The sequence below is a fragment of the Anolis carolinensis genome, chromosome 1 (assembly GCF_035594765.1).
Source record: "Anolis carolinensis isolate JA03-04 chromosome 1, rAnoCar3.1.pri, whole genome shotgun sequence".
NCBI classification, from domain to species: domain Eukaryota; kingdom Metazoa; phylum Chordata; class Lepidosauria; order Squamata; family Dactyloidae; genus Anolis; species Anolis carolinensis.
The window spans coordinates 29819069-29839709 of record NC_085841.1 but is presented as its reverse complement, the minus strand read 5'-3'; the positions used below and the strand labels follow the sequence as shown (position 1 = coordinate 29839709).

The 20641-nt window shown below is 41.1% G+C and overlaps 1 protein-coding gene across 5 annotated transcripts in view; it reads right to left on the bottom strand.

Moving 5' to 3' along the window:
- Positions 1-20641, bottom strand: part of hhat (hedgehog acyltransferase) — a 214154-nt gene that overhangs the window by 37254 nt on the left and 156259 nt on the right. For 4 of the 5 annotated variants that reach the window (XR_010003319.1, XM_062971727.1, XM_062971724.1 and 1 more), the window contains one exon: positions 19680-19824. Coding sequence is in view for 3 of the 5 variants with exons in the window: in XM_062971727.1 (XP_062827797.1) it covers positions 19680-19824 (145 nt within the window). In the remaining 2 variants the exon portion in view is untranslated. Of the gene's footprint in view, positions 1-19679; positions 19825-20641 lie in introns of those variants that run through there. The other variant, XR_010003322.1, reaches the window with a different exon arrangement.

Genomic DNA, 20641 nt, shown 5'->3' with positions numbered 1-20641 from the left:
CGACATCTGAGTGTCCCCTGGCCAACATCCTTGCAGATGGCCAATTCTCTCACACCAGAAGTGACTTGCAGTTTCTCAAGTTGCTTCTGACATGAAAAAAACCCTGTCCCACAATTTGCTTCTGACACAATAAATATAATACTCAGATGGACTCTAAATATTGAGGCAAACATGCCCCAGCCATGAATTCAAGGTGGCAGAGGAAAGGAGAAAGAACTCAGAGACAGAGGAATGGAAGCAGAAGAATCATATTGAGTCTAGCTAGTATAGGTTGGGATAGAAGAGGAAGTTTGAAGAGAGAGAGAGAGAAGGATGGAAGAGAGGGAGAAGACAGGGAAAGTACAAAAAGAATGAACCAGGGAAAGAAGGGAAAATGGTGCTGTAAATATGGAAGGGGAGGAAAAGGAGAGAGAGATGGTTAATCAGGAGCGTGGCCTGGAATTAAAAGAAAAAGAAACAAGTGTCTAAGCAGAGAAAAAGAAAATCAAATCCATAGCAAACTTTTTTTTTTTTTGCTAACAATAGTACAATTCACATGTTGAAAGAAAATTTTCTTGTGGCTTCAGCAGAAGGTGGTATCAGACTTGGAAAGATTAACGATGAAGTAGGAAAAGCCACAGAAAAGCAGTCTTGTACTCAGTTTGTTCTGAGACAGGAAATACCGAAATAGCTCAATATTTATTGGTTCTGAAGGTTTTCAACCCCCAATCCCTGTGGTTTTACAAACTTTGAGGAGAGAGTGGTGATGGGGTTTAGGTGGATCACCTGAGAAGTCTACAGCAGTTGTCCAATGCAGCCTGAGGCAAGGAGGGCCAGTGAAATATAGGGGACATCTAGACCAGTGGTTCTCAACCTGTGAGTCCCCAGATGTTTTGGTCTTCAACTCCCAGAAATCCTAACAGCTGGTTCACTGGCTGGGATTTCTGGGGGTTGTAGGCCAAAACAGCTGGGGACCCACAGGTTGAGAACCACTGATCTAGACTGTTGAATTAATGCACTTTGACACTATGGATTGAAGCGATGCAATTATGAGAGTTGTAGTTTTACAAGGTGTTTACCCTTCTCTACCAAAGAGTGCTGCTGCCCCATCAAACAACAACTCCCAAGATACCAAAGTTTCTGTTAAATAAGCAAAGCCCAGGAATATATCAACTGGATTTACTGATGCATCCCTGTATAAAGATCTGTAGCTGAATGTTGTTGATATAAGATTTTTGCAACCCAATTTTTAGGTGTTATAGGGCTCGAATAAAGCCTACTTGACTGCAAAACTATGACAAATAAAATCACTGTTATTTCTTATAATCACATGTATTGTTTGTTTCCTACTACAGGAAATGTTTAGATAAAATATAAAAACTAAAGGTAAAAAAATAAGTCTTCATTAATTTTCTTTGCAAAGAAAGAAATGAGCAATTTTAGCAATTTTCTTCCCCCGGAAGTCTTTGAAAACCTCGCAGCCTTTGAAGTCTATTCAGAAATCAGCACTTATTTTGTGGGGGGGGGGGGGAATCACATGTGGTTGCTTTCCACAGAAAATAGCATATGCTCTTTCCCTGAGTAGATAATACTGTTTGCTCTGCAAATCAACCACGTGCGAATTTTGCAAAGAAGTCCCGCATTACCACATTTTGTGCATGGAAAGCATCTTTTTCTGCTTGACATTGAATTTTTCTTCTATTTATTATGATTTGTGTAAAACGCTGATAACCTGATAGTTTCGTGAAATGGAACTTAAGCTGGCAAACAGACAAAACAAGCAATCTTTAAAATAAAATCATTTAACGGATAACCCAAGAGATATTCAAACTATTAACCAAATCATTTCTAAAACAGCCAGGTGCTTTAAAATAGTCCAAGATGGAAGGTTTGGAGGGTTTGATGAATCACTTCTGTTGGAATATTTAATAAGCTCTGAGAACAGGGTGTCAAACCCATTTTCACTGAGAACCACATCAGCCTAATGATTGCTTTCAAAGAGCTGTTTGTAATTGTAAGACTGTATTGATGTAATTATGATGTCCTGGCATTGAAGACCTTGCAGGCCATGTAAAATGACATGGTGGGCCCGATTCGCCCCAAGGGCCATGTGTTTGACATGTGTGCAGGGCCGGCCGGACATATTTTTTTATATAAAGTGGGGAGGGGAAATTGGGCCCCCCCCGCCTCCTGCGCCCCGCCGGCGGGCCCCGCCTCCCGCACCCTGGCCCCGCCTCTCACGCAGCGTGAAAGGCGGGGCCAGGGCGTGGGGGGCGGGGCCAGGGTTGGCCCCGCCTCCCGAGCAGGTCGCCCTGGCCCCGCCTCTCACGCAGCGTGAGAGGCGGGGCCAGGGCGTGGGGGGCGGGGCCAACCCTGGCCCCGCCCCCCACGCAGCTCATCCTGGCCCCGCCTCTCACGCAGCGTGAGAGGCGGGGCCAGGGCGCACAGGCCGGGAGGCGAGGCTCCGCCCAGACGGGGCCTTGGCTCCCTTCCAGCGCGCTCTGGCCTTTTCCAGGGGGCCAGACTGCAGCAAAGGTCCTTGCAGGCCGCGATTGCGGCCTGCAAGGGCCTTTGCTGCAGTCTGGCCCCCTGGAAAAGGCCAGGCCGGCGAGGCTGAGCTGCGAGGAAGGCGGGGCCAACCCTGGCCCCGCCCCCCACGCAGCTCATCCTGGCCCCGCCTCTCACGCAGCGTGAGAGGCGGGGCCAGGGCGCGCAGGCCGGGAGGCGAGGCTCCGCCCAGACGGGGCCTTGGCTCCCTTCCAGCGCGCTCTGGCCTTTTCCAGGGGGCCAGACTGCAGCAAAGGTCCTTGCAGGCCACGATTGCGGCCTGCAAGGGCCTTTGCTGCAGTCTGGCCCCCTGGAAAAGGCCAGGCAGGCGAGGCTGAGCTGCGAGGAAGGCGGGGCCAACCCTGGCCGCGCCTCCCTCGCAGCTCATCCTGGCCCCGCCTCTCACGCAACGTGAGAGGCGGGGCCAGGGCGCGCAGGCCGGGAGGCGAGGCTCCGCCCAGACGGGGCCTCGGCTCCCTTCCAGCGCGCTCTGGCCTTTTCCAGGGGGCCAGACTGCAGCAAAGGTCCTTGCAGGCCGCGATTGCGGCCTGCAAGGGCCTTTGCTGCAGTCTGGCCCCCTGGAAAAGGCCAGGCAGGCGAGGCTGAGCTGCGAGGAAGGCGGGGCCAACCCTGGCCGCGCCTCCCTCGCAGCTCATCCTGGCCCCGCCTCTCACGCAACGTGAGAGGCGGGGCCAGGGCGCGCAGGCCGGGAGGCGAGGCTCCGCCCAGACGGGGCCTTGCCTCCCTTCCAGCGCGCTCTGGCCTTTTCCAGGGGGCCAGACTGCAGCAAAGGTCCTTGCAGGCCGCGATCGCGGCCTGCAAGGACCTTTGCTGCAGTCTGGCCCCCTGGAAAAGGCCAGGCCGGCGAGGCTGAGCTGCGCGGAAGCCTCCCGTGCAGCTCACCCTGACCCCGCCTCTCACGCAGCGTGGGAGGCGAGGCCAGGGCGCCTGACGGCGCCCCCCCGGGCCTGCGCCCGAGGCGGCAGCCTCACGTGGCCTCCGTGTTGGGCCGGCCCTGCATGTGTGTCCTGGAGTAGCAGTGCAGAACTTGGTTAGTCTTGAGGATCAGATGTTATATTGGTAGGGGGGAAGCCCTATACACAGTGGAGTAAGAATGTAATATTTGTCTCCATAGAGGGTCAAATTTAAGGTAGGAGAGGCTGAAGTTGTGAATCTCTGCTCTAGACCTTTGGCTGGCATCCTAGCCTCATAAAGTAGGTTCTTGGAAAAGTCACCCTTTGGACTACAGAATCCTTCATCAGTTATGCTGACTAGTGGATTTTGTATTTCAATCATGTAGCTATACAATTGTAGCCCGAACTAGTTGGAGATGTTGTCAGTGTCATAATGTATCCAAGACATTAAAGATTGGCTGATGTTTTGCATGGTAGAACTGTCCTTAAAGATTCTGCAAGTGTAACCATGCCATATCACCTCTTCCAACCCTTTTAAAGCCCACCTTTTAGCTACAGTAGCCCTCTCTACCCAGTCATTTGGTGACTACTAGAGAGCTAAGGGCATGAGAGAAGCCTCAGGCTATATCCGTATAGTCAGGTAACAACATTATTTTCTGAGTTGGTTGGGCACAATTTTGATCATTTCACAAGTTCAATAGAAAACTCTGACCTTTGCGATTACCAAAAAATGTAACATTTGGCAATGAGTGTTGGACACAACAGATGTGTCAACTACTGCTTTTTTCACATTTCACTTGAAATGTCTTGGACCTGCACTTACTTACTTACTTACTTACTTTCCTTCTTTTTTTCTTTTTTTCTTTCTTTTTTTCTTTCTTTCGGAGAAGTGGTACTGACAGCCAATCTGTACTGATTTCAGCCAGGTTAATAGTGCTGAGAAAATAACCCATGATTTATAGATTACAGCGAAGCCTTTGACTGTGTAAATCATGGGAAATTGTGGTTTGCTATAAAAGAAATCTGATTGCCACAACATCTAATTCTCCTGATGTGTTATCTATATTTTGAACAAGGCAACACTGTTAAGACACAATATAAAGAAACAGGACAGGGTTAGACAAGGTTGCATTTTATCACCCTATATGTTTACTTTATATGCCAAACATATTATATAGAAAACAGAAATCAACTCAAAGGAACCAGGTGTGAAAATTGGGGGATGACACAGTATTGCTGCCAGAAAATTGCAGATGACAGTGTATTACTGCCAGAAAAAGTAAGACTTTGAATGGCTCCTGATGAAAGGTAAAGAACGAACTGCAAAAGCAGAGTTACAGTTGAGCATTAAGAAGGCAAAGATAAAGGCTGCAGATAATTTAAATAATTTCAAAGTGGATAATGAAGACATAGAAATAATTAAAGATTTCTCAGACCTTGGCTCAGTCATCAATCAAAATATGGGCAAGAATCATAAGAAGATGAACACTTGGAAGGCAATAAGGAAGGAATAAGATAAGAGCCTCAATTAAATACTGAAGTCAGAATCCTCCAAGCCATAGCATTTCTTTTTTTACATATGGCTGTGAACACTGGGCTATGAAGAAAACTGTCAGAAAGAGAATCAACTCATTTGAAATGTACAGCTGAAGAAAACTTTTATGGAAATTATAGCTGTGCCCGGCCACGCGTTTCTGTGGCAAAGTATGGTGGTATGGGAAATAAAGTCTTGAGGAATTGGTGGTAGTTAAGGTAAAGGTGAAGGTTTTCCCCTGACATTAAGTCCAGTCGTGTCTGACTCTGGGGGTTGGTGCTCATCTCCATTTCTAAGCCGAAGAGCCGGCGTTGTCCGTAGACTCCTCCAAGGTCATGTGGCATGACTGCATGGAGCGGTGTTACCTTCCCGCCGGAGCAGTACCTATTGATGCACTCACATTTGCATGTTTTTGAACTTCTGGGTTGGCAGAAGCTGGGGCTAACAGTGGGGGCTCTCTCCACTCCACCAATTCAAACTTGCAGCCTTCCGGTCCAGAAGTTCAGCAGCTCAGCGCTTTAACACGCTGCGCCATCAGGGGATATTATTTCCTAAAGGTTGTGAATATACAATATTTCTGATTGGTTTTTTGTCTGTTGGAGGCAAAATGATTAGGATGTAATGGCTTGCAGCTTTAAAGCCTGGCTGTTTCCTCCCTGAGTGAATTTTTTGTTGGGAGGTGTTAGCTGGCCCTGATTGTTTCCTGTTTGGAATTCCCTTGTTTTCAGAGTGGTGTTGTTTGCGATATTTTATGTGCTTCTACTGTCTGTGGCCCTGAGAAAACAGAGGATTTGCCAGACTTTGATGATGGGAATACTTTGTTGGGAGGTGTTAGCTGGCCCTGATTGTTTCCTGTGTGGAATTCCCCTGTTTATTTACTGTCCTGGTTTTAGAGATTATATTGTTCTGCATTATTCTATCCCTGTAATTATTTCATATTAAAGTAGAATCTCACTTATCCAAGATTCGCTTATACAATGTTCTGGATTATCCAACGCAGTCTGCCTTTTCATAATCAATGTTTTTGTAGTCAGTGTTTTAAATTCATTGTGATATTTTTGTGGTAAATTTGTAAATACAGTACAGTAGAGTCTCACTTATCCAACATAAATGGGCCGGCAGAACATTGGATAAGCGAATATGTTGGATAATAAGGAGGGATTAAGGATAACCCTATTAAACATCAAATTAAGTTATGATTTTACAAATTAAGCACAAAACATCATGTTAGACAACAAATTTGGCAGAAAAAGTGGTTCAATACACAGTAATGCTATGTAGTAATTACTGTATTTATGAATTTAGCACCAAAATATTAATGAAAGCATTGACTACAAAAATGCGTTGGATAATCCAGATCGTTGGATAAGCGAGTGTTGGATAAGTGAGACTCTACTGTAATTACTACATAGCATTACTGCGCATGGAACTACTTTTTCTGTCAAATTTGTTGTATTATATGATGTTTTGGTGCTTAATTTGTTTAATTGGCTTTTCCTGAATCCCTTCTTATTATCCAACATATTCACTTATCCTGCCGGCCTGTTTATGTTGGATAAGTGAGAGTCTACTGTATATTGATAACCTTATATTATCTGCTTAGAAGTGGATTATATGAGGCCCCTTCTTCACAGCTGTATAAAATGCACACTGAAGTGGATTATATGGCAGGGTGGGGTCAGGATAATCCAGTGCAAAGCAGATAATATAAGATTCTAAATGGGTAATATAGCTGTGTGGAAGGGCCTTGAGTCTACACTGCCATATAATCCAGTGCAAATTAGATAATCTTTGGAAGAAGCCTAAATTAGGCCTAAATCTGCCTGTCCCCTAACTGAACCCTGGCTGTCCCTTTGTTGACAGGCTGGTTGCTAGGCGACCAAGTGGGCAGAGATTAGCCCTCTAAACTGGCAGAAATTGGATAAAAAACAATTATTGCTCTCCCTCTAATTAGGACTTTATTTTTCTTTTCTTTTTGTTGTATCAACCTTGAGGCATGGATGATGGGTTGTGTTGTCAAATTTTGAGGTTGGGGGGCCTGTACTTTTGTTGTTTTGTGAATTGCCGTGATGCCATCACTCTTTTATATATATAGATGGACCACTTAAGTGTAAATCAAAGATCTTAGATCTAAATTATCATTTGAAGCTGGGGTGACAAAACTGAAGCTGTTGTACATTGGCCATACCATGAAAATATTCACTTCAAAAGATAATAATGCTTATAAAACATAAGGCAGTAGGAGAAACGGGAAGTTTATAGTACGTTCAGTTTGATTCAGTCAAAGAAGCTACGGACCTGAGTTCGCAAGACCTAAGCAGGACAACCAATGGTAGGATGACTTGCAAGTCTCTCATTCATAGCATTGCCACAAATCAAAATTGACTGGATAACAAACAACAACAACAATGTTGCTGAAATCCTAAATTCAAAATCTTTAAATATTGTATAAATTAGTCCATATTCTTGTTCACAGTTAACACTAGGTTAACAAGGGCAGGATTTGTCTTTTATTCTGATAATAATTCATGTCTAACACAGTATACTGAAACATATTAGTTTGTTTTTTGCAAAACTCTTAGGCTTTCAGGATAGCTTGGATTAAATGTCCAGTTTAACAGATTTGCTGAGATGACACACACCACTTACAAATTTGCTCTTTAGCTGAGCCTAGAATTTCACTTCATTTACTCTTCCTTGATTTAAAGAAGAAAATAAAGAAAACACTATCATTAATCATCCTTCTCACTAGAGACATAGTTTAAAAATCATTCATCCTCTTGACTGGATTAGCTTAATAACACCACCCATGGTCAGTTACCCTGCTATGGCTGTCTTGAGCATGTAGCAGCCTGCTGCTTTGAGAGACTTTAATTCATGTAGCCTGGTTTATAGATTTTCTTCAATTTAATTCTTATTACATGTAAGTGAGGTATATTGATGTAATTCTCTGCTATCTGCTCTTTGAACTTTGATTCAGTCAGGGCTCATGGCGTCTAGGAGAATTGGGTGGTAATTCTATACTGAAGTTTAACCTGAACTTTAAGAAATATCAGCTAAGGTGATGAACCACATTTTCCAAAAGGATGCACACTGTGGATAATAATATAATAACTTTGTTTTTATACTCTGTCACCATCTCCCCAAAGGGACTTGTAGCAGCTTACAGGCGGGACCAAGCCCTGAAAACACAACAAAATTTACCAACTAAAACACAGAAATATAATAACATATAACAATCTACTTAAAACAATTAACAACAGTAGGGTATAAAAACATCATTAAAACTGTTTCAAAATCAAACTCAAGAACCAGTAGCCAGGAATATGGTGGGCATGACTAGAACTAGAGAAGGCTGGTCATAAGGTAAAGGTAAAGGTTTCCTCTGACATTAAGTCCAGTCGTAACCAACTCTGAGGGTTGGTGCTCATCTCCACTTCTAAGCCGAAGACATCTCCATAGACATCTCCAATGTCATGTGGCTGGCATGACTGCATGGAGCGCCGTTACCTTCCTGCTGGAGCAGTACCTATTGATCTACTCACATTTGCATGTTTTTGAACTGCTAGATTGGCAGGAGCTGGGGCTAACAGCAGGCACTTTTCCGGTCCCAGTATTTGAACCTGGGACCTTTTGGTCTGCAAGTTCAGTAGCTCAGTGTTTTAACACACTGTGACACCAGGGTCATAGACTTGAGCAAAAAGCAGACTATAGGGCAAGGGCTGGGGGTGAAGTGCTGAGTACAATCTATCGGTAAATTAGGACTGGGCATTCATGAACAGGGCCCAACCATCATCGAATGCACACTGAAACATCCAGGTTTTCAGATTGCTGTGGAAGGCAGACAGAGTGGGGGCTAGTCTAATCTCCCTGGGGAGTTCCAGAGCTGGGGGGCCACCACCAAGAAGGCCCTCTATCTTATCCCCATCAACCATGCTTGTGATGGTGGTGGGAGTAAGAGGAAGGCCTCCCTGGCAGATCTTAGGGTCCGCGATGGTTCATAGGGGAAAATGTGGTCGCGAAGATAGGCAGGACTCAAACCATTTAGGGCTTTGTAGGTGATAACCTGCATTTTAAATTGGGACCGGAAACTTTAGCTGCTTTAGTAGTGACATCGTCAGTTCCCTATAATTGGCTCCAGTTAGCAACCTGGCTGATGACCTTAACACCAATTGCAGTTTCCGGGCCATCTTCAAAGCCAGCCCCAAGTAGCGTGTGTTGCAATAATCCAGTCTAGATGTAACTAAGGCATAGAGCACTGTGGCCAAGTCAGACTTTTTGAGGTACAGTCGCAGCTGCAATACAAGTTTTAACTCTGCGATGGCCCTCCCAGCCACTGCCGACACCTGAGCATCAAACGTCAGTGCTGAATCCAGGAGAACCCCCAGATTGCAGATCTATGTCCTCAGGGGGAGTGTAACCCCATCGAGCACAGGTTGCCACCCTATACCCCGATTGACCTCGCAACTGACCAGGAGGACCTCTGTCTAGATTGAGCTTTAGCTTGTTAGCCCTAATCCGGTTCATCACAGCGGATAGGTACTGGTCTAGGATCCGGGTGGCTTTCTTGGAATTTGGTGGGGAAAAGTAATAGAGTTAGGTATCATCTGCATAGAGATGATACCGAACTCCAAAACTCCGGATGATCTCACCCAGCGTTTTCACGTAGATGTTATAAAGCATGGATGATAGAATGAAGCCTTGCAGGACCCGACAGGTCAATGGCCAGGAGTCCAAGTGGGTGTCTCCCAGCTTCACCAACTGGTACGATCCTCCAGGAAGGAATAGAACCACTGCAAAGAAGTGCCCCCAAGATCCATTCCAGAGAGCCACCCCAGAAGGTCAATGGTATCAAAAGCCACTGTGATGTCCAAGAAAACCAACAAGGACACACTCCCCTTGTCTAGTTCTCTGCAGAGTTGACCAATCTATCTCCATACAGTGACCAGGTCTGAAACCAGACTGCAATGAATCAAGATAATTGGTTTCATCCAAGAATCCCTGGAGCTGAGAGGCCACCACTCACTCTAGAACCTTGCCCAAGAAGGGGAGATGAGAAATTGGCAAGTAGTTGTTCAATACCAAGGAATCTAGGGATGCCTTCTTCAGAAATGGTCTCATTGCCTTTTTTAGGCTAGCTGGTAAGTGTCCCTGATCAAACAAGGCATTTATAATCCATGTGAACCACTCGGCTAAACCTCCATGGATAGCTCCTTTGAAGTTTGGACTAAAATAATAAAAAAAGAGTGACTGCTCCACCAACATGGGAGCCATCAGCCTATAGATTAGGCCTGTCTTATACAATGTTTTGAATAATGCCAACTGTTGTGCTGGTGTGTATGCTTTTTAAATAATGTATGTTATGATTTATTTTAATGTTTTAAATTATATAATTGTGTTTCAACTTTTGTACCTTGTGGGGTTTCAACATTGTTTTTAATTATTGTAAACTACTCTGAATCCCAATCTGAAAAAAGTGGGACCAGTAGTGATAGTAGTAGTAGTAATAATGTTTTAATGGTAGTAATATTAATACTACTATTAATACTAATACTAATACTATTAGTAGTAGTAGTAGCCACACTGCTTTGCACACATTTAGATGAAGTTCATTAAATCTGACAATTATGACCACAAATTAAGAAGATGGAAGTAATTGTTATTACTCTTTTATAATTGTAGTTTAGTTGTGTTAGATTAGCTACGTTTGTCTAGTTTTGTACTGTATTATTTTTTGTTTACTCATGTTAAATGTTAAATGCTAGTTTATATATAGATTTTTGGGCTGATTAAAATATTATTTTTGAAAGAGTTGTTGATTGAAATGTGAATAAGGCAACATTTATAAACCAAGTCAAACCCTGGTTTGTTGGCTGCTAGACCTCAACATAGAAGGTAGTATTCATATTCTTATCATTCCCATACTTAATTTATATTGTGCTAATATGTTATCCAAAGCAGCTATGTGTGTTGTCTGCAAGTATGTGTGTCCATAAATTTTAAAGTGCAGCATGTTTTTGTGAACTTTTATGTCACGAGAAAACCATCTAGCACTTGATGTGCTGAGTGTCTTGTCTATATCAACTTGTAAATATGCTTTTTCATTTTCAGACTCCAAGACAAAAAAGCTAAAATGTCAAAGGAGGAAAATATTTCCACAAGACACTGTAATTGACAAATGGTTTCCATTTTATTTGTGCCTAAAGTCTCGCTTCTGCGGTAGCCATCTAATTCTAGGGCCAGATCAGGACAGATTTATTAAACTATGATAGACTCTTGGGTGAGTAGCTCCATCTCCAGGGATATTTGAGAGCTAAAGTTCTATCATATAATATTGCTTTTAAAATAGATACAGGTATCGAGGAGAAAATGCTAAGGTAGGACAGGACTTGTGACAACATATTCAAGAATCATTTTCGCTCTAGGGACCAGACACTGGGCATTAAAATTTACAGATGTATTACTATTATTTTGAAAAGCCATGGCTTTAGAAATCAGATTTATAACTTCTTGAGTGCTCCACTCTAGAAATATCTGTACTGAACATATTCACTGAAGACACCACTAAAGGCCAAAACATGATCTTATTAGGGCACTGGTATTGTCTCCATGCATACAATTATTTATCGCAACTTGGTCATCACTTAGCACTGTATTGTTCACATTCCTGAATTATTACAGTAAAGAAAAGTAAAACATGTTTTCTTTCTCTCTATACATTCTCAGACTATTGGGATTGGTATCTTTTCAGCTCAGAATTTTCCCCAATGCTACTACTGTTTGGGAGTTTAAAACAAAACCAGTTGTGGGCTTTACTAGATATGTTTGTGCACATTATGAACTTTCTTCTACTTGCTCACAGCCCTATGCACTGTTCAAACACAGATTTGGAGGCAGAGCAATGACCTCAGCCTTCCAGAGACTATCCTGAGAAACACGGGAGTGCTGCAGCAATAAACAAAACAAAACAAAACAGATTATTCTGATAGTTTCACAGAATTCATTGATAATTCTGATGGGATGATTATCTTTTGTGGCCTGTTGTTTCGATATCTCTTCATTCGTTACCCATTGGTTATCCATTCCTTCTAAGATTCAAAACAAGCTTCTTGTTAACTTTCAAAGTCCTACTCAACTGAGTTCCTCTCTTTTTTCTTTTCATTGACCTGCTTAACATCTGTTTTCTAGGAACTCTAGACTTCTAACCCAGCGAGGCTTTCCTTTTCATTGGCTCAGTGTCATTCTTTTTCACCTGGTGCTCCACACACTTGTAATTACCTCCCTGAACATTTGTGGACTGCTCTTTCCCTCATTATTTTAGATTTCAATTAAAAAGATTCTTGTTTTCCAAAGCTTGTGTAATTTTAGTTTAATGTTATTTTAAAATCTTGAATATTTTGATTATATGTATCTTTAGTTTATATAACAGAGTATTGTAACTTTATACAGAAAAAGTTTTAAAAAGTTTTGTTTTACAACTATTGTGTATAATTTGTTTTACAACTATTGTGTACAATTTTTAATTATTATTAATTATTTATTTCCTCTGCGTGTTGTTTAGTAGTTCTATGGCTAATTCACGTAGCTCATCTTGACACACTTACTTCACCCATTTTCCAATCGGCTTCACAGCAGGATACAGAGTTGGGACTGCTATGGTCACCTTGGTGGATAATCTCCATCTTAACATTGACAAGAGGTGTGTCTCCCTGTTGGTGCTTCTAGATCTCTCAGCAGCATTTGATACCATCTGGAACACCTGAAATGCCAGGAGGGCTGGGAATTGGAGGCACTGTGTTGCAGTGGTTCTGGTCATATCTCTCAGGCAGGTTCCAGATAGTGTTGATTGCAGGACCATCCAGGATGCTAATTAGTTTTTGGGCAAAGTAGAAAGTGCTTTGTAAAAAAATCTTTAAAGTCCTACATGATTTGGGTCCAAGTTACCTGCAGGATCACCTTCTCCCATACAATCAGAGGCAGTCCACCAGTGAGGCCAATTAGGTGGTCACCTGTGGCGCATTATTACCGGGGGCGCCATCGAGGTGCCCTTGCATTTGCCAAGAGTCCCGGCCCGCCTAGGCTGCTCTGCGCGACGCCAGGCCAAAGCAATCGCTCCGTGCGGTCTTCCATGTCCGCACGGTCGATTGGAAAGCCAGCTCACGCGCACAGGCCCATTGCCAAAAAACATGGTCGATGGGTCTGTGCGCAGGCCCAGACCTTCCATTTGCCCCTGCGGATGGGTGGCTGGGTGTGCACGTTCTCTAGGGGGCTGCCGCTGCCGCCGCAGGTATTTTTCAGCGATTTGTTTGGGGGGTGGGGGTGCCAAAATTTGGGGGGGGCGCCAAAATTCTTGTTGCCTACTCCCCAAAATTACCTCAGGATGGCTCCGCATACAATCCACCTCAAACTTAGGTCCTCTGGGGGTGGGGCTACGCCAGCCTGCCTGAATCCAACTGGTGACCATCACCCTGAGGATCTTTTTATTGGCCTCCCCAAGATTGTGGAACGAACTGCTGGAAGAGATCTGGCAGCTAAATGAGCTGTCGGATTTTAAAACACCTGTGAAGACCTATTTCTTCCGACAGGCCTACGCAGTTGTTATTTATTTATTTACTATATTTCTACTCCACTTTTCTCAGAGTGGCTTACATTTTGGCCACTTCGGTGCCACATTGCAAATACAGAGTGAGTGTATAAATACAATACAATACAAATCAAAGCACATCTAACATGAAAGACAAGACAAAAATCATACAAAGCATAATAACGCCCAGAAATAAGATATAAAGATTAAGCATTAAAAACAGTTAGTTTTAATAATGAATTTTAAAATTGCATCTTATGTTTAATTATTGTTCTGTGTATCTTAATATGTATTTTCTAGTAATATGTTTTAATATGTGTATTTTACAGAATGTTTTAATGATTATGTGTTTTAGTGATGTTGTAATCCCCCTTGAGCCAAGAAATAATAACAATAATAATAATAATCTGATTTGAAATTATAATTCTCTTATATATATTTTCAGATCAGTGAATATAAAAGGTTGTAAGTGAAGAATTCATCAAATTTACTATTCTAAAATTGCCAAAATATTAATTTTTGCAATAAATGTGCTTTTAAACCTCTCATTCTCTGTTTTGTTTGGATAAGTCTATATTATTATAAGAGCAAAACACCAAAAAGGGAACAAAACCAATAACCAGACAGACAATGGAAGAGGTAATACTTTTCTTCTAACATGACCATTAGGTAAATATATAAAAATATTTACATTTTGTTTATATCAACCTGTAGATTAGTGGATAAATTCCAGAAAAGATCAGAAAGTTATTTTAGCACCTAGTGCAAAGGAGAACAAACTATTCTTCTTCTGCTTAAATTCCTTGATGTGCTTTGACTTCTTCTGAACTCACTCTCCCTCCCTACTGTGCCTAGTTAGGGAGCAAAGGAAATCATGGTTGCCTGCTGTTCTTAATCTGCAAGTAAGACTCTAATGAAGCCTAAATATGTGTAACTAAAATGATCACACATTATTAACCATATTTCCACCTCACTGCCTCTCCTCTGTGGCATCTTTTTAAATTTCAAGTCTCAAAGTAAGTTTTTGAAGCACTAAATAGTGAACTATTACACATAAACACACCGGAAAGTTGGACATGAAATACATTTGGAAACACAACATTCCTAAATGGTGACTCCCTGCACCCTAAGCATAGTTGGTGATCTGTCGGAGAACAGAAAATTGTTAATGGGGATAAAGGAAAAGGGATGGAGCAAGGGTGGAAATCATGCAGCCCTCCAGGTTATTGAATTGCAGCTCCAATCAGCCCTACCTATCATAATCAACAATGCAGTTCTACAAAATCTAGCGAGACAATTCCCACCTCTGGAATGGAGCATTCTGAAAAAAAGGGTCTGCTGGACTCTTGAACATCAAATGATTATATTCTGTTGCACCTTCCTTTTGTTGATAAACATAACAATGGCAACCACACTTTTTAAAAAAGCCTAGTTTTCTTAGTGAGTGCCTTGGTCTCCTCCATCAGAACAGAGCCATCCTCTGGGGCAGGCTGAAGCAAACTGGGCTACTGCCACTGCTAGAAGCAGGCATCTCTGACTTTTCCTGCCCACCCAAAATCATCTCCTATAGATAAACCTAATGGTTTGTAGGCATCTGGAGACGTCAGCTGGCAACACCATAAACTTATATTCTCTCTTGATATGACATAATCAAGGTTTTTTTTTTTTGGAAAGCAATCAGATACAATTATTAATTTGTATTTTTAACTAAAATTACAAATAACTTCAGCAATTATCTTCTTGTGGTGAAAAGGCTTCCAAAACGTTTTGAAGAAGAAATTTCAAAACGCTTTTTGTATAAATTTCACATACAATATTTTTGTGAGTAAAATATTGGTTGCATGGTCTGCTCAAGAAACAACAATTTTCTGGAACATGGCCATATAGCCCAGAAAATTGACAGCAACCCTGTTATTCTAGCTATGAAAGCCTTCGACAACACAATAATCTTTGTAATGAAAATAATATTTCAGCACAGAATTATTGTTTCCCAACAGAGAAAAAAACTTCTACACAATATAATAACGTGAATTTTGTGTAGAGTAAGTCTGGGAACTGTGACAATTCCATTAAGCCACGATTCTTCTTCTAAGGATTTCTTGACATTTGGCAAACATTTTTTCTGCCTTTTTCAAATTTTTAAAAGATTTTTCCCATTTCAAAGTCAGATGATTTCTTGTAGGTGAAGCCATGGAACAGGTCAGTAGAAAGAAATTATCTCACACAGTCCACTTCTATGCAATATAAGATAGATAGAGGGTATATTCTAGACCTTAGATCAGTGGTTCTCAACCTGTGGGTCCCCCAGGTATTTTGGCCTACAACTCCCAGAAATCCAAGCCAGTTTACCAGCTTATAGGATTTCTGGGAGTTGAAGGCCAAGACATCTGGGGACCCATAGGTTAAGAACCACTGCCTTAGATAGTATTGTTACTGACTGCACTTCCACTTTCCTTCATCTGCTCATCACTTTTCAAAAAATAATGACGAAACACCTGTTGACAGTGCAGGGATATATTTAACTTGCAATATCTGAAGTTGCTTAGCAATATCAGGTATTCATTTTCTCCATAGCAATGTTCTTTTATTCAATAGTTCTGTTCCAGAATTCTGTTACCATTCTGGTAAGGCTCTGAAGGTGCTGAGTTGGATCCATAATGGAAGTAAGAATTGATATGTTCCTGGATGCGAGGAATACACTCAAAGGGGCTTGGAAGTAGCACTTCACAACCCAGTATAACTCACAAGGCTGCCATGTCAACTAGCCATGTTGACAGTGATGACCCATTGTATCATTTTGTGTCATGGTAATCAATAGCCAGCACAGAGGATAGCTTGATACTTGTCCTTCATCATGTTAAACTCTGAGTAAAAACTATAAGCAATATAAAATCTGGACGTTATTAACCCACCTCCATTTTAGTACATATTTTGTGGTCTCCCACTCAACACTGCAGGCTCATTAAGGCAGTGAATGAGTCAACACGATTGTCCTCACAAAAAGGGTAGCAATAGAATTAGCAATAAAACACTTATCTCAAGAACAAAGCATAGAATGGCATTCAGCAAAACTCCCCTACTACCAGTCTTATTTAGTATAACTGAAAATGCTTTTTGCATAAATGCTACAATGGGAATAATTTTAAGCTATAGAACAAACAGAAATTAAGTCATTTTTAACATTCAGAATAACATGCTTTTTGTTTTCTTTTGTTTAATATATTATATATTTGCACACAGTGAGTTCCAATACCCACAGTTTTCTGCTCACTATTAGGATTTGTTCTCCTGCCTGGAAGATAATTGCTGTTATTTGCTGCAGTAAAACAAAGGTAACGAATAACAAAAAGTAATTACCCTATATACTTATGCAGAAATTTTAGTTTGAAAAACAACCCCAAAAACCCGAGTTGACTTATCCATGGGTCAAATGTGAGTATAACATTTTATTTTTAAATTTTATTTTTAAAATAACCATTCTCTTCCCTGAGTAGAATAGAAAAAGGTAAGAGCTTAGTTCATCTCAGGAGAACCTAAAAGAAGCACCAACACCTCTAATCCATGACTCGTCAACCTGCAGCCCTCCAAGTGTTTTGGACTTCAGCTCTCAGAGTTCCTGACCATTGGAGAAGCTGACTAGGGATTCTGGGAGCTGGAGGCACAAGATTTGGAGGGTAGCAGGTTGAAGAGGTCTGCTCTAATGTCTTCGCCATTGTGCGCTTCTTGCCTTTTTGAATGCCTGGTGGCAGCGACAAAGCATGGCTGGACTACTGAGGTGGCACCGGCACTTTCCCCTCTCTGCAGAATGACCCCTGACTTATCTGCAGGTCATATAAAAAATCACAATGTTGGTTCAAAAGCTGTCCTTGACTTCTAAATGTGATACCCTATATACTCATGTATAAGTCAATTGACTTATACATGAGTATATAGGGTATCACATTTAGAACTTTCATGTGCATGTGGATTCAAGAATACTGGTCCCGCAAGCTATAGGTTGTTATTGGGTTTTTAAAACAAAAATAGCATATATCATATATAATAGCATATATCATGTATAATATTCTGTATATACAATGAATTGCCAAAATGAGAAATAGATAAGTCTGAGCAAGCCTGAATTCTCCATAAAAGTCAAAATGATTAGACTAAGACTATTATAATCTGGTCATACCAGGAGAAGACATGAGTCATTGATATATGATAGTGCTTAGTAAGCTAGAAGCAGTAGGAAAAGATGGGGACCATTTCAGAGACGGATGGACACAATCAAGGAAGACACAGCCTTGAGTCTGTGAGACCTGAGCAGGACTATTCATGATAGGGTGACTTGGACGTCTCATATTCATAAAGAACACTCTATCTATCTATCTATCTATCTATCTATCTATCTATCTATCACAATATCAGGTTCTAGAAATAGGTTATACCTTTCAATTATATAGGTTATACCCTTCAACTGTAATATAATATTTCAATCATGTTATGTCTATAAAGTCATATTTATCCTGCTGAAATCAAGAAATCTTAGGGTAACTAAGAACAGTTTTTTTGTGAGTTAAAATTGTAAGCTCTATTTGCAAAGCAAATTCCCAGGCTGAGAATTCTGTAATGAATTATGGCTCCTCATTAATGGTGCAGTGGGAATTAGACAGTCGTGTGTATGGGGTGTGTGTCACATATAGCAAGCAATGGATCTGCATGGCAGCAAGACCATGAATTATTCCTCTAGATGCCAGCTTTCAAGTAAAGGGAAGAGAAGGTCATTGAAAAACTATTTTTAACAGGGGCTAATTTAATGTGCCTTACATCTTCACAATGAAGAAATTGCATGGTTTTAAAATGAGTTTTTCATTTTGGTGTTGTGAGAAGCTGTCTATCCTGTGAATTGCTTAAAAGCGATCTTTCAGATTTTATTTACTGCAGACTGGGAACAAACAGACTTATACAGAAAAACAACTATTGGTGAGGAACCTGGAAATCTGTATGATACATACTAATTTTGTTTGTTTGTTGCTAGGGGTTGCTGACATAACTAGCTATTCTATTGATATTGTTATTTTTCAAAACCCGACAAGCATAGTTACTCTTCAAAAATGTCACTGTTCTTTGGCAAAGGGAAAATAAATAGAGAGAATTCTAAATATGTTGAAGCAGAGAATATTACCTTCCATTTTGGTAAAAAAAAAACCAACATAGTGACAGTAGAATTGATAATTTTCTACTGGGTATTTGCTGGTGAATAGTGGTACGCACTAACCTTCCTATAATGGGAGGAAGGTTGTTTGCTACTCTTTGCGAATATTTGAATATCATTCTCACAAAACCATTGTGCAAGTTTATGTGCGCTAACAAAATATGGTTTGCTAACCAACCAAAAACTAATTTATGAACCCATATTTTCTTGCTGGTTTATGAATTTTAGGTTTAAAAAACGTTTGCTTGTTATGACATCTGAACAAGGAGTCCACATCATGTCCAATAATTTCCCTGTAGATGATTAAAGAATATATGATGTTTTTAAATGCTGCTGCTTGATTTATTCAGTTTGGTTTATATCTTTGTTGCTAACGTATGAATTTTGCTTTCTTTTGTTATACAGACTTATTATCTTATCCTGCGCATTTATACACTTGTTCAAAGTCCCCACAATGGAGGTAACATCCCATTCATCTGAAGAGGTGGGCTGCACTCCACAAAAGTGTGTGCCAAATAAAATTTGTCAATTTTAAGAAGCCACAAGACATTTCATTGTTTTTGTTATCACATACTGACATAGCTACCTTCCTGGAAATTGCCTTAATATAACTTACTCTAAGTACCATTTTGGCAGACAATGCATTCTAAAATGGCCTGAAATAAAATAGAAGGAAGTAAAATTAAGTCTGAAAGCCAAGGAGCCTTTGGGAAAACACTATGATTATTACCATTGTTAAAATGCAAAATGCATGAAGTACTTATTGGACGAGAAGCATATAGTACAGGCACTCACAGAGCTGTTTGTCATTTGTGTTTTTGGCTGGGGAGGGGATTGCAACACCAAATCACATTCTGGGAAAGTAATTCCAGTAAGACTTTCAGACAAAAAACAAAGAAGCCAATCTAGATTGAGATAACTTGCCTTCTATGAAAATCCTGTTCCAGTAGATTCTGCCAACACGATTTCCTCCCAGAAAAATAAGGTTGGAGAAAATCAAGAATGTGGTGGATACAGATGCCAGAGCAGCGTGGAATCGTCGAGAACCTCTTGGGGACAAAAAATGGTTCTGGGGGGGGAAATGAAAGCAAAATTTAATAAAATCTACCACTGTTGTAATACATGCTTCCCCCCCCCCCGCCCCGCCCCTCGCCTTTGCTTTCTGATGACTCGTTCTTTCAACACTTGCCACTCATAGACAAGTTCAATTAATTCACAATTGCTCTCACATACACAACGGCATACAGTAGTGCACCACTTTCATTTTTTGGCTGCCCAAATGCATTTGCAAGCTTAAAAACCCCCACTTTTCAACCAATTTCTCTTTCTGACAGCCCTGGGGTCCTTACTTTATCAGATAAGCAGGTGCTTCCTGTACCACAGAAATGAAAGGACATGTGTATAGGGATGGGCTATAGTGGGTGGAATTGTAAATAACTCCAAAGGCCACATATGGTAGTTGAATTCTATGCCAGTACAGGAATCCATTACATCAGTGGTGTCCAACCTTTGGACTCCAACTCCCAGAAGTTCAATGCTCAGGAATTCTGGGAACTGAAATCCAAAACACCTTGAGAACCAAACGTTCAATACCACTGCATTATATAGACTCATGGAATTGTCAAAGTGGAAAGGAGAAAAGGTTTGCTTGTCCCAAAGGACCACCCCAGAAGGTATTAGTAGGTGCACTGAAAGAGATCACAGAAAACATACAAGCTCCAAACATCATATCTAAAGATCAGTTTGGAATTAACTTGTTGCAAATAACAAGTAACACAGCCAGTTACTTTTTTCTCTTTTTGCAGCAAGGTTGGAATGAAGTTAGAAATCAAAAGCATGATAATCAATGGTAATGAAGAAGTGACCTTGCAGTTATCAGCCGTTGT